General features: G+C 40.3%; 1 protein-coding gene across 2 annotated transcripts; it reads left to right on the forward strand.

The window, feature by feature from the left end:
* The first annotated feature begins 321 nt into the window (after positions 1–321).
* LOC117476457 (huntingtin-interacting protein 1-related protein-like) lies at positions 322–12,914 on the forward strand. Of its 2 annotated transcripts, none has more exons than XM_034123021.1 (33): positions 322–435; positions 781–844; positions 1,568–1,710; positions 1,815–1,871; positions 2,341–2,421; positions 2,525–2,601; positions 2,688–2,749; positions 2,908–3,048; positions 3,143–3,200; positions 3,284–3,359; positions 3,490–3,627; positions 3,720–3,842; positions 4,083–4,266; positions 4,348–4,436; positions 4,639–4,755; positions 4,891–4,992; positions 5,629–5,823; positions 6,220–6,330; positions 6,414–6,608; positions 6,698–6,845; positions 7,359–7,445; positions 7,538–7,645; positions 7,736–7,872; positions 8,344–8,454; positions 8,571–8,629; positions 8,735–8,765; positions 8,930–8,992; positions 9,199–9,299; positions 9,396–9,501; positions 9,765–9,888; positions 11,203–11,264; positions 11,350–12,111; positions 12,627–12,914. In XM_034123021.1, the coding sequence occupies exons 1-33, from the start codon at positions 355–357 to the stop codon at positions 12,660–12,662; spliced, it is 4,029 nt and encodes a 1,342-aa protein (XP_033978912.1). In that variant the 5' UTR covers positions 322–354; the 3' UTR covers positions 12,663–12,914. The 2 variants fall into 2 exon arrangements, with proteins under 2 accessions (XP_033978912.1, XP_033978913.1); XM_034123022.1 differs by having other exon boundaries at positions 3,490–3,618.
* The last annotated feature ends 414 nt before the right edge of the window (positions 12,915–13,328 follow it).

The following is a 13,328-nucleotide window of genomic DNA, read 5'->3' on the forward strand; positions in this document are numbered from 1 at the left end:
ACAACTTCATTTTTTATTAAAACAAATATTTGTATATGTAAACTACGTGTCAGTAGTTTTTTTGTTGCTGTGAACATATTTTTCAATGCGCTTTTTTAATCATCTGGAGGGCTTTTACGCACAGGAGAAACGGCTTGGTTTTTATTTCAATTGAGCAGACTGTAATCTTGATCTGAAGAAGCGACTCATAGGAGAGCTCTTTTGAGGACGTGCACGCGCCACGTCTGACCATAGCGTCTGACGCACCTATTGTTGTTTTAAAGGGGCGCGAGGGCACAGGTGAGGAGCAGACACCTCGAGCTGGACCTCTGAGGATTCATATCATTATAGTTTGTGTGGATTTACAGCAACAACATGAGCAAAACGAAGAACAAAAGCGAAAATAAGACGGAAAAAGCGTTGGCTGCTGAGAAAGAGCAGTTCGCTAAACAACAGGTATGTTTTTATTATTTATTACAATCAAACTTTTATACTTCGGAGCAGGTTTATTGTTTTCATGTTCTATAGTTTGTGAAATTCAGCTTACGGGAACCACCTTGATAAGTAACATTTTATCACTGTTTAAAAGTGTGGAGCTAAACCCTACAAAAAATATATTTTAAGTTAATTTTTTCACTATTGTAAACGTTCTTTAAATGTTGCCCCCGTTTACGTGTTTGTCTATATCCAACCTTGTGTTTTCTTTTTGTTATCTTATTGTTTTATCTATTTCCGCAAGCGGCAGTCGTTGTTTACCTGTAGGAAAGTTGACTGACTAAAGTTGAGTCTCTTTTCTTTCAGCTCCACAGCATCAGCAAAACTCTCGTCTCAGGAGAAACTCCACTTAAAGAGAAATATGTGCGCAGTATCCTTTTAATTTTTACATTTTAAACCATCTTTCAACTTGGTTCATTAACTGACAAACAAAATGCTTGATATCAAAGTTCCTCTAAGTAACCATGGTAAGATGTGTGACGGTATTGTAGTAATTGCAATATGCGGTGTGTTTTTTTATTGTATTTCTATTTACGTTATATGTTTTATGAACTAGAAAGCTGTATATTTTAACTACACATCTAAAAGCCCAACTAGGTCTTATACTTGTAAAATTAGCTATAGCACAAACTCTGCAAAGGACATCAGTTTCACACTGTGTTTTTAACTGCATTGTCCCAATTAAGTAAGAAATTAAATCCAAATTCATTTCACTAACACAAGACAAGAGTACACCGTGCATGCATGGTAATGGCTTTGTGAGGCTTAACTTAAAGCAAAACACTAATTAAGTTAACATTTGACCTGCTGGTGGCGCTAGATAGAAAGTCTGAGGTTCAGAAGCGTTTTTAGGAATCATCCTCTTAGGAACACGAATGTCTGGATAAGAAAATATGGCAATAAATGAAAAGTTGTCAATATATTTCACTCTGAACCAGTAATCTGAAATCTATAAGAAAAGACAAGTGTACTGAAATGTCAAATCAAACTGTTCCTTTATTAACCCCTCCCTTAAGGGATGATCTTGCCAAGACACAAGTCTTATGTTGAGTTAATGCATTAGTATGTTGGAGATTCCTTGACAGCAGTGAAGATATTATCATGGGAACGTATAAGGAGAGTGGAGCCGCCACCTTCTGGTCCTACACCCTCAACCTGCCTCTCTCCAGCAACTCCATGATCTGCTGGAAGTTCTGCTACCTGCTGCACAAAGTGCTCCGGGGGGGACACAGAAATGTGAGTTCAAATCTAAACATCTTCTCAATCTTTTATTTGTTTCCTTTGTCTCACCCTTACCCACTCTTCCTTTTGTAACCTCGCCCCTCTGTGTTTGACTACAGGTCGTTAGAGACTCTCACAGATACTGCCGCAACGTCAAAGACATGGGCGTTCTCTGGGTGAGTAGCAGAGGATGAAGAAGTATTTAGATATTTTACTTTAGTAATGTTTGAAGTACTTCATTGTCAAATGTTTGTAGGAAGTGCCAGTAAAAGCTAAATCTAATCTGAAAAGTAACACATAGTAGTAGAACTCTAGAAAGTATAGTGATTTACTTTTGTAGTAAATTGGAGTAGAAGTATGAGGTAGCGTAAATAGGTAAACAAAAATGTGTGCCTCAGTCTCCCACTTTTAAATAAAAATGTATTTTTTGTGTTTTTAAGTTAGTCTAAATTAAATAAATATAATATGTTAAACATTGAACGCTAGACATCTAAAAAAAAATTGCTCATACAGAGCCAAAGATTGTAATGATAGCCATGATCTTTAATCAGTATTTTGTTCTGGCTTCATACATTTTATCTTTCTATGGAATTGTGTAAATAAACCAATGAATAAAGCCATGACAACTCTTTATTGTTATTCCAGGGAAGCTTGCATGATCGATACGGCCAAATTGTTGCACTGTCTGCAAAATTCCTCTGCCTCAAAATGGAATTTCATGCAAAGGTAACTTATATATATTTTGTTATATAAAACTGTTAAAGGGTTTCTATTATGTCATGTTAACATTTAGAATGATACAACTTTTAATTACAAAATAAATGTACAGCACAAGCTGATCCCAGGCAACCTGGAGGCCAGTGATGAGACTTTGGACAAGGAAACAGGAAATGACAAAAACAAAGTGTAAGTTTACCACCATCAATAATTGCTTCTGTTTCTCATTAAATATGAGGCATGTGCTTCATAAATGGGGTTTAAATGTATTGCAGGTTGGATATGACACAGGAACTGATGGATTACCTGGATGCTGGACTGAAGATGGAGGAGACAGGTGAGTCCACCTTTTTCGATCATTCTAGAGATGTTTTTAGGATTATGATACACACACTTGCTGAGGATTTAATGGGATGTGTTGGCAATAAATAAAATACAGAGTAGCACCAGAATTGTTCAGATATTTATTTGATTACGTGTTTTTCTTGTTCAAAGTTCTGCGTCAGCTTGATGCCAACGGCGCCAAATCTGATACTCCAGCTGGACAGTGCAGACTGACTCCTCTGATTCCTCTGATACTGGACTGCAGCTTCCTTTACCACTTCACTGTCCTGCTGATGTTCAAACTGCACAGCTGTAAGCGATATGGCAATATGTTTTTCTCTATTTAATCAAGCTATAGTGTTAGAGAAAGCCTTAAAACGTAATAATCATATCCTCTGCTTTACAGGCATGGCTCCAGATATTCTTCTTGGACATCGAGAGCGGTTCCGAGATCTTTTTAACAGGTAGGAAATCAGAGTTATTAGCAAATACACACTTTTAATTCATCTCTGGGTTATGTTAGTGACAGATATGTTTTCCTCTGCAGCCTCAAACAATTCTTTGACAGAGCCAGAGAAACTGAGTTTTTTAAAACTTTCATCCAGATCCCAGATCTCCCTGATGTAAGTACCATAAATATTTCCGTAGATTTAACTTGAAAAATGGAAGGAAGTATTCAGACCTTTAACATAAGTACTCATTCCACACTGTAAAGTCCTTAATTGAAAATAAAAGGTTTTGTTTAATACACAGGCTCCACCAAACTTCCTCCGCGCTTCTGCCTTGGCTGAATATAAGAGGGCGGTGGTGGTGATACCTAACGAGGAACGTACCGACAGAGAGGAGGCGGAACAGCAACCAGAGACCAGAGAAACACCACAGATGCCACAGGTACATGCGAGACAAAAATGAGAAAAGAAATGCCTTCCACCTCCTTTTCTGGTATCACGGACGGCTGACGTTTAATTTCTTTCTCATGACAGTACTATTTGCCAAACCAAATGGGAGCACAGGATGTTTCAGTGGACCATAGGGAAACCGAAAACGAGGGTCTGAAGAGAGAGCTGCAGGCGCTCAGACCAGAACTACAGCTCATCAAGTCTGAGGTGAGATTATCACATTGGATATATACTCAGTTGTAGAAGAAGTCTTCAAATCCTTTACTTAAACTCTAGTGTGAAAATACTCCCCTTCAACTTAAAGTCCTGCAATCAAAACCTTACTTAAATAAAAGTACAGTATGTATCAAAAAAGTACATGTACAAGTAAATGTACACTTTGTGCAGTAAAATATTACCTTTGAGTGTTTAACTATTATATATGATATGATGTGATCTTTTTCTCAGGCTCGGAGGTGTTTAACTGAGTTGAAGTCTCAGGTGAATCGCCTGGAGGCCGAGGTCGAGGAGGAGCGTAACTACAAACAGATGGCCATGGTGGAGAAGGAGCACCTGCGGATGGAGGTGGAGGGCTTACGGTGCGCTAATGTCGCCAACGTCGGGGCTCAGATCGGATACAAGGAGGCAGACCGTAAGTAAAAAGATTTGTGCACTGGTGAAATATAAATGTAGCTTAGTCTTAATGTGTCTTTTCATCCCATTGTCTCCACAGATCGAGCTCAGTCAGCAGAGCTGCGTTTCACTCAACTCAAAGAGAGACATGCGGAGCTCATCACCAGCCACGCTGACTTAATGAAGAAGGTAAACCTCCTCGTCCTTGTTGTTTCTTTTACTCATTCTATGTAATTTTGAGAAAAACCTGAGATAAAGACACTTTGAAGTATCATTCCTAAAATAACTATACATTTTCTCATCTTTTTCGTATTGATTATGAGGCTGTTGTAGGACCATAGTTGCACAGAATCCGGTTCACGCCAAAAATGTTGTCTTTGTGTGTTTTCAGAATACAGAAACAGTGAAGTTGTTCTCTGGTACAAAACATGGTCACGATGATTTGCTGAGAAGCAAACAGCAGCTTGAAATCGAGCTGGAAAATCTTCGACTGGAGAACAGCAACATGGTGAGACTCATAACTGCTGCAGACAGCACAAAAAAAGAACACCTTCTGTTATGATATCTCTCCACAAGAAAGTGTTTTGTGTTGAAAAACAAAGACTGTTGTAGGTAACTATTCACTGTCTTCTCTCCTGATCAGATGAATCAGCAGCAGCAGGAGTTTCAGCGCCTCAACAAAGAGCTTCTGGAGCAAAGAGCCCAGCTGGCTCTCCTTCGCAGCACGCTGGACAACAAAGACATGGTGAGACTGGATGTATGATAACGAGCAATTTATGTTTTCTAAACACTTTACTGTCTCATGAAATAGATATGTGAAGGGTTCAACTGCAGTAGAGATGGATATCAACAATCACAGCAAGAAAGACACCTGACTCAGTATGAGTTTTAACATTTCCAACAAACTCTACAGCACCACCATCAGGCTAAAGTTAAAGTAAATGTTTTGCCATTACATTTACAACCCTTTGACTATGAGTTTGATCAAATATTTTTAGTTTCTAAAAAGTTCATTCAATATTTACTTTTAGGAGTTTATGTATTGGGACTGTTAAATCTCTACCCAGTCTTATTTACTCTGCAGCATGTCAAATAAAGCATCTTTGGGATGCCTTTATTTGGCTCATTATAGTATGTGTCTTGGCTCACTCAGAAATGTGTATTAATGGCCACTGTCCCTGCTAAATAATATTATAAATAATATGAAATACATAAATCAAAAAGATATATATCACTCATTGTGCGGAGAGACAGAATAGGAGTATAATACTCCATGTGCTTGTCGTTTGGCTCACAGAAAAGTGCGATTTGCAGCTTTATTTAATAAATGGTTTTATATAGAGGTTTAATTCATGCACTTACATATTTCTGTCTTTTTCAGGAGGGGTCTCAGTTCAGCAGCAGCCTGGCAGCTCTGCATGCAGAGCGGGAGGTACTGCTGCGCTCCGCTCGAGAGAAAGACGCAGAGCTCTCCGCGCTGAGACAGCAGGCCCAGCAGCAGCAGGGCTCCCAGGACCTGGAGAGGGACCGCCTGCTCCGAGAGCTGGAGGCCCTCAGGGCGCAGCTGCAGCAACAGGTACAGAGTCATATCACAGTAACTATATATGTGCAACATTTTTCCTGGTAATATTTTTATCTGCATGTGTTTTGCAAAAACACAAATATACAAGATAAGAAAAACTAGCAAAAATAGAAAGGTAGAAAACAAACCAAAGAGCTCTAACTCTTTTATATACATTAAGGCTTAAACATTTGTGTTTATTTCTGCACTTTTACGTCTACATTTCTGTCTGAGCAGTGGCTGAGCATCACGCAGATTTTTATCCCATATTTATTTTATTCTCTTTCAAGCGTATTTATGTGTCTTGTGTTTATTTTATATTATTTCTTAATACAAATTTATTATAAGGAATTTTAATTGATTTCTTTTTCAAAGGTCCTATACAAATAAACTAAACTTGCCTTTCCACAGCTGACCATCAATGCAGAGCAGAAGTTGGAGATCGACCGTCTGAGGCGAGAGCTGGACTCGACACGGTCGGAGTTAAATCGTGCAAACGGCGCCCTGCAGAGCAGAGAAATGGTAGGAATACTAATGCTAACTTTCTCACTTCGTCTACAAATCCTCTTCTGAAAAAACTGATTGATGCATGTTTTTCTCCTCAGAGTGGGACCCAGCTGAGCAGTTCTCTAGCAGGGTTGCAGGCGGAGAGGGAGGTGCTGCTGCGCTCCATGAGGGACCAGGAGGCGGAGCTGAACTCCCTCCGCCAGCAGGCCCAGCTCCACCACAGCTCCCTGGAGCAGGAGAGGCAGAGGAGCAGCATGGAAGTGGGCAGTCTGCACGCCCAGATACAGCAACAGGTGCTGCACACACACTATATCACCTGTGCAATCTGTGTGACCTACTATGGAGTGGTTGGTTACTGATGAGTTTATGTGTGTTTCCTCAGGCGTGTCGTGAGGGTGAGCTGACCCAGAAGCTGCAGGACGAGCAGTTCTGTCTGCTGCAGTGTGCTGTGGTGGAGGCCGAGGGCATCATACTGGACGCTGTGGCCAAACTGGACGACCCCATTCACCTCAGCTGCATCAGCTCACCTGGTAAAACCTTATTTCTTTTGTCCCCCACTAAATAATTCCAATAGTACACCATATCTGCATAAAAGTCGTTTTTTTTAAATGATCAGTCTATAAAAGTTTCAAAAATAGTGAAAATTGCTTAGGTTTAGGTCCTTTTTAAAAGGTTATTTTGTCTCAGTAAAAAGAGGGAACATCCTAAATATAATAGAAGAACAAAATGAAAATAACAACGAACAATCCAAAGACGAATATATGTATTTACATAAAACTGTATGTACATAATACTTAACTTAATTATTAAAGTTAGTACTGACAATAATAGCATCACTTGCTTTCATTTTAGATTAAATTGACATTCATTTGATAACACGTTATTTATATCCCATCAACGGAACATTTAAAAGCAGTATATAAACATTTATTAAATTGTTTTAAATTCACTATGATATCCTCCTACATTATGTATATACATCTTAGAATTGCTCAATGCTTTTTCGTATCATTTCCCATTTCAATTTTCTTTCTCTTTTTCAGATTATTTGATAAACCGAGCTGAAATCACTCTGGGTTCTATTGACAAAATGCAGCAGAGTCACGTGGTTTACCTGGGAAACAGGAATGGTGAGTGAGCTGTGCTTGTGTTCTGATTTAGAAGTAAAGTATGTTTGTCTTAGATGAAGAGTGTATGTCAGGCTCCTCCCTCTTGTTTTTAGATGCCAGTGGTTTGCTGAGAGCGGTCACACAGTTCTCCCACCTCACTGCTGACACCATTGTCAACGGAGCAGCAACATCTCACTCTGCTCCCACCGACCAGGCCGACCGTAAGAGACAGACTCACACTGAAACTGAAAAGGCATAAACTAAATACAGTATGAACAAACAGTAAACACTCCGGTTTCCTTCTCATGCAGGTTTGACTGACAGCTGTCGGGATTGTGCGAATCACTGCCTTCAGTTCTTGAAAGATCTAAAGATTCAGGCCAGTTTACAGCGAGCAGATCCCTCCGCCGTGCGCTTCACTGTCCAGCGCCTCCTCGGGTTGGCACAGGTGACACAGATTTTACCTTCATCAGAGTAATAAGAGCAAACAGCTATTGATAGCAATTATGTTAGGCACAGTGGTGCTCTGAACTAAATGCATGCTGATGTTTACTGGCAGTTTTCCCCCTCTTTCATGTTTATTTTACACAAATCCGCCAATATCTAGATCTTATATCTTGTCGATCTTTTCTATGTTATTTTTATTTAATTTTTTGAATTACTTTATGCTGGGTAGCTGGTCAAATTCATCAAGGGACCAAGAAAGTCCTATGTTAACCTTTCATAATACTTCAGAATGTATTTGTATATTAGGTGTAGCATTGTTGGTGGGAAGCTTTAAAGTAACTTAAGCTTTCATACAAATGTAGTGGAGAAAAGTTACAGATTTTTGTACCTGGGAAAAAAACGAAGTATTTGTATACTGTAACTAAGTATTTGCTGCTGAATTTCTGACGTGTACTTGATCAATCCTGTTTAGGATCTGCGTCCAACAGGGCAGGATCTGCAAAAAGGAGAGCTGGGATACCTGGTGGATAAAGAGATGATCGCCACATCAACTGCCATTGAAGAGGCTGTGCTGAGAATGGACGTAAGGACACATCATAATGGATACACCTGACAAACTCTGGACCACATACACACACATACACACACACATACACCTGGTGATGCTTAACTATTCTGTTTCAAACTTCTGTTTCCCAGGAGATAATGAATCAGGCAAAGAGAGACACTTCTGGCATCAAACTGGAGGTCAACCAGAGGTAAGAAAAATACTGTATTGTTCTAAATTAGTAAATGTTTTCTAATCTTCTCTCCATCAGTTTCTTACCAGCACCTGTGGGATGTTTTTCTGTTTTTCATTACAGTATCCTGGGATCCTGTTCAGACCTGATGAAGGTAAGAAATGTGTCTTTACTTTTTATGTATTCAACAAATATATAACATACATGGAGATGTACTTAATAATCACACCCGTGTCTTTACTTTTACAATACATTTCTGTGAACTTCTGTGATTCATGTTCACTCAGAGTTTCTCCTGATCTGCTTTTTCCTCTCCAGGCTGTTCACATGCTGGTTACAGCTTCTGCTGACCTGCAAAAAGACATTGTGGAAGGAGGCAGGGTGAGTCACAAAAAGGAGAAATTACAGCAGAGTTTCAAACCTTCTCCGGCAACATGATAAGCAAAAGTAACACTTAAGAGTTGTGTTAGAGATGTAAATTGATGTTGACAATATGGCAGTTCTGCATTTTTTTATTGTGGGTAAAGTATTCAAGAAGAAACCATAGTTCAATGTTCTTTATACTGACACTTTTGCTCTTCCTGTAGGGAGCAGCATCTGTTACAGAATTTTATGGCAAGAACTCTCGCTGGACAGAGGGACTCATCTCTGCCTCTAAAGCTGTTGGCTGGGGCGCCACACAGCTGCTGTAAGGGTCCAAGAATAACATACTGTACAATATTAGTCATATGTTCTGAATCCCTATATATTGAACCTGTACTGTTCTTCACTTCTTTGCTATCAGAGACTCAGCGGACCGGGTGGTGGCTGAAAAAGGAGCGTACGAGGAGCTCATCGCGTGTTCACATGAGATCGCTGCGAGCACAGCTCAGCTCCTTGCTGCCTCAAAGGTACAAAATCAAGTTAAAAAATGTTCTGTTGGCATGAAAAGCAGTCTGATCTCCATGAAGGTACCTGGTGGTGTTTTAAAAAAAAATCCCAAATGTTGCTGTTGTGTATTGTTTTCTTAAGTAATTTCTGGTATTATTCAGGCAAATAGACACATATTCATTATAAATGTAAAACTTGTTTGGATAGCAGCACGTTGTTTTTAGGAGCTCTTTGGATGTATGGAGATGTAGATGAATGCTGAAGTGCTGCTTTGTTATTTTAGGTGAAGGCCGACCGTAACAACAAGAAGCTGCACACCCTGAAGCAGGCCTCGCGCCACGTTAATGACATGGCTGCTGTGGTCGTCACCTCCACCAAACACGGGCAGGATAAGATCTCTGACCCAGGTGAGAGGGGATGTTTTATTATAATTCATCCTGTAGTCAACATGTCTGTTAACTCATTCCCAGTAGTGGAATGTAACTACGTACACTTACTCAAGTAACGTACTTTGACATTCTTCTCTTAAGTATTGGAACTTAACTCTTTATACCCTTTCTCCTTAGCATTTAAGAGGCAAATTATGTAATTTTTACTCCACTACATTGATTCTTTTTCTTGTAATGACGTATTTTTAGACTTTAGTATTTCTACTTTTGCTTAAAGGTCCCATGTCATGGCCATTTCTACTGATCATAATTCCATTGTTGAGGTCTACTAGAATAGATTTACATTGTTCAATGTTCCAAACTCACATTGGTTTCTCATACAGCATCTCTGTATAGTATGTGTATTCACTCTCTGTCCTACACGGCTTGTTGGAGCTCGGTCAGCTCGCCCACTCTGTTCTTATTAGTCAACCACCGTTACAGCTGAACATCATTGTTTATGTTTTACAATTAGCAACTAGGAAATGACACCAGTAATGACAAACAGATGAGAATGCTGCGTGGGGTCTGGGTGCCGTGTTGGCGGGATGTTGCGGGGCTCGCTGCTGCGGACAGTGTGAGCTGGATTACTGGTGTTGTTTCCTGGTTGCTGCTTGGGGTCTGCGTGCCATGCCAGCGGACACACTCAGGCTGAGTGAGTCCGCGGAGCTGAGTGAGTGTGTGTGTGCGGAGCTCAGGCTGAGTGAGTGTGTGTGTGTGTGTGTGCGGAGCTATATCCAGCATCCACCTCACACTGTCTGCTCCGGGAGCCTCGCGGGGCGAACTCCTGAGCTGCTCGGGAGTCCACCCTGGCAGAGGGTGTGCCTATTGTTCTATAGCTGTGTGCCAATTGGTCCATTTGGACTTAGTGACGTCAATAGGCCCTGGAAGAAAAAAATGGAAAAAGAAAAATCTCCAACGAGGCGGGGCAGCATAGACAGGTCTTTTCTGTGTTAGAGTTTTACTCGCTACAGGGTGTACTTTGAGGGTTTGTGACTTTGCAGACCGTTTACATGCAGAAAAAGCTACATAACACACAAGGGGACGGGTAATAACCAGAAAAGCATATGATGGGACCTTTAAGTAAAGGACCTGAGTACTTATTCCACCACTGGGAAACACATAAGATTGTTTTTAGGATATTTACATTTTGACTTCATGAATCTTATTATGGAGCTGGAGAAATATTCACCTAAATTGTCAGGATTCATCTTCTGGGGATCAGGAATTTCTACAAAATGTAACAGCAATCTATCAACTGGTTTACTGATAATTGATGTGATGTCTTTGCAGTTTTGATGGACTTCTCTGGCAGATCTTTGATCAAACTGAAAACAGAGGAGATGGAAACTCAGGTGAGGCTTTCAAGTCCCAAAATGTATCATCTTGATATTTTTTGTTGTCGATTGGAGGTCGCTTACAATGTTTTCAATCTCTCAGGTGCGGGTGCTGCAGCTGGAGAGCCAGCTGGAGCAGGAGAGGGTCCGTCTGGGGGAGCTGAGGAAGAGGCACTACGAGCTCCACTCCTCTGTCGATGAAGCTGACGAAGATCCCGACAGCTTCCCACCGCCACCACCACCTACTCTGCTCGATTCCCCGACTGCAAATCAGTCCATCCCACAGACACAGCCTTACATAACCACACATACATTTCCAGAAACGAATCCGTTTGCACCGGCTCACACACAGCCTCAGTCATACACACCAACTCTACCACAGGCACAAACCTACACCCCTTCCACCTCTTCTCAAATCTACACCCCTTCCCTAACTACCACCTCTTCTCAAATCTACACCCCTTCCACCTCTTCTCAAATCTACACCCCTTCCTTAACTTCCACTTCCTCTCAACTCTACACTCCTTCCCAGACTTCTACTTCCTCTCAAATCCACACCCCTTCCCAAACGTATACCCCTCCTCAGACCTACACACCCTCTCAGCCTTTCATCCCGTCTCAGCCCTACACACCTCAGCCCTACACACCTCAGCCCTACACACCTCAGCCCTACACACCAAGCACGACTTACTTAAACCCTCAGTCTTACTCGCTGTCAACGCCCTCCACTCAAACCTCCCCCAGCCTCTCTCTGCCTCAGTCTCCGTCTCTGGCCCGGGCGAACCCGCAGAACGCAGAGACCGTCAAACCAGCCTCAAGAAAACCCAACATCTTTACCAAATCTGGAAACTTGTTGAAGAATGCGGTGAGTACCTTTTTATAAAACGTTTTGCTCGAGCTGGATATTCATGATGTATGCTTAAAGGGATGATTCACCCACAATATAATCTTTTGAATTGCAATTACTCACCACGTGTTACCTTGAATTATTTAAGAATGTTTTGCTACCGGTGGACGCATAATCCAAAAACCTGAACAAATTCTTGATGAGTTGGATTAATTTGAGGATTTATATAAAAACTGCAATATTAGATTAAACATCTGTTTGGAAACTTTTGCAGTATAATCCAAGCCTCTTATATCATGTCTGAAGATCACTCGCTTTGCAAAAGTGTTTTAGGTAGTATGTGTACTTGCAGAAAGCCTCCATTTACTTTAAAAAAAATCTCCATTTTTGGATTCTTCATTATCGTGGAGTTTTCTTGAAGCATTCAAGGTAAATAAATAATAAGTAAGTAAGTAAATAATATACAAATGGTCATTAAGAGGATATATTGAGTAAATGGTTTATAACTGGGTCTTTTTTCTTTTTTATTACAGTTCAAAAGAGGTGAAACTGGAACAGGGGAGTCTTGAATCCTGACTGAAGAAGAATCTGACATTTCAATTAAAAATCAGTGCAAATATAAACATCCTTACTTTAACATTTTTAAATCGCTGATTTAAATCAATGTTATCTCTCTGGAAAAAAAATGTCACTTAATTGTGCAAATGTATATTTTCCAACTTATTTTTGTAATAATACGGAAGCCTATTTTATGTTTATGATTGCTGTTGTATACTGAGTTGATTTAATAAATATCATCAAATCATCGAAGGCAGAATGTACAATGTGTTTCCTCTCATTTCTGCTTTGCAGGGATTAAACTATTTCCCCCATTATTTACATAGTTTTAGCAGTTTAGTAGTAGTTAAGTAAACGACCTGCATACTTGTTCCTAACCAGTGAATACTTGTTCCTAACCAGTGAATTCATGCTGTCATTTATTCTCACAGCGACCTCATCTGTCTGTTATGTCTGTCATGCGCAATACAAACTGCAATCTCACCACTATGGAAGTGGCCACTGTGCACGGACCAAAGTAAAGCTGCGTCCAGTTAGAATATTGTAGGAGGGATAGATACCGGAATAAGACATCAACGCCTTCAAAATAAAAGCATACTAAAAGATGATTGTAAGGCAGATTTCTACAAACCAATCACCAGTTAAACCTGGTTCACATTACTCTTCACATGGGTGTA

The sequence above is a fragment of the Trematomus bernacchii genome, unplaced genomic scaffold (genome assembly GCF_902827165.1).
Source record: "Trematomus bernacchii unplaced genomic scaffold, fTreBer1.1, whole genome shotgun sequence".
Taxonomy (NCBI): Eukaryota; Metazoa; Chordata; class Actinopteri; order Perciformes; family Nototheniidae; genus Trematomus; species Trematomus bernacchii.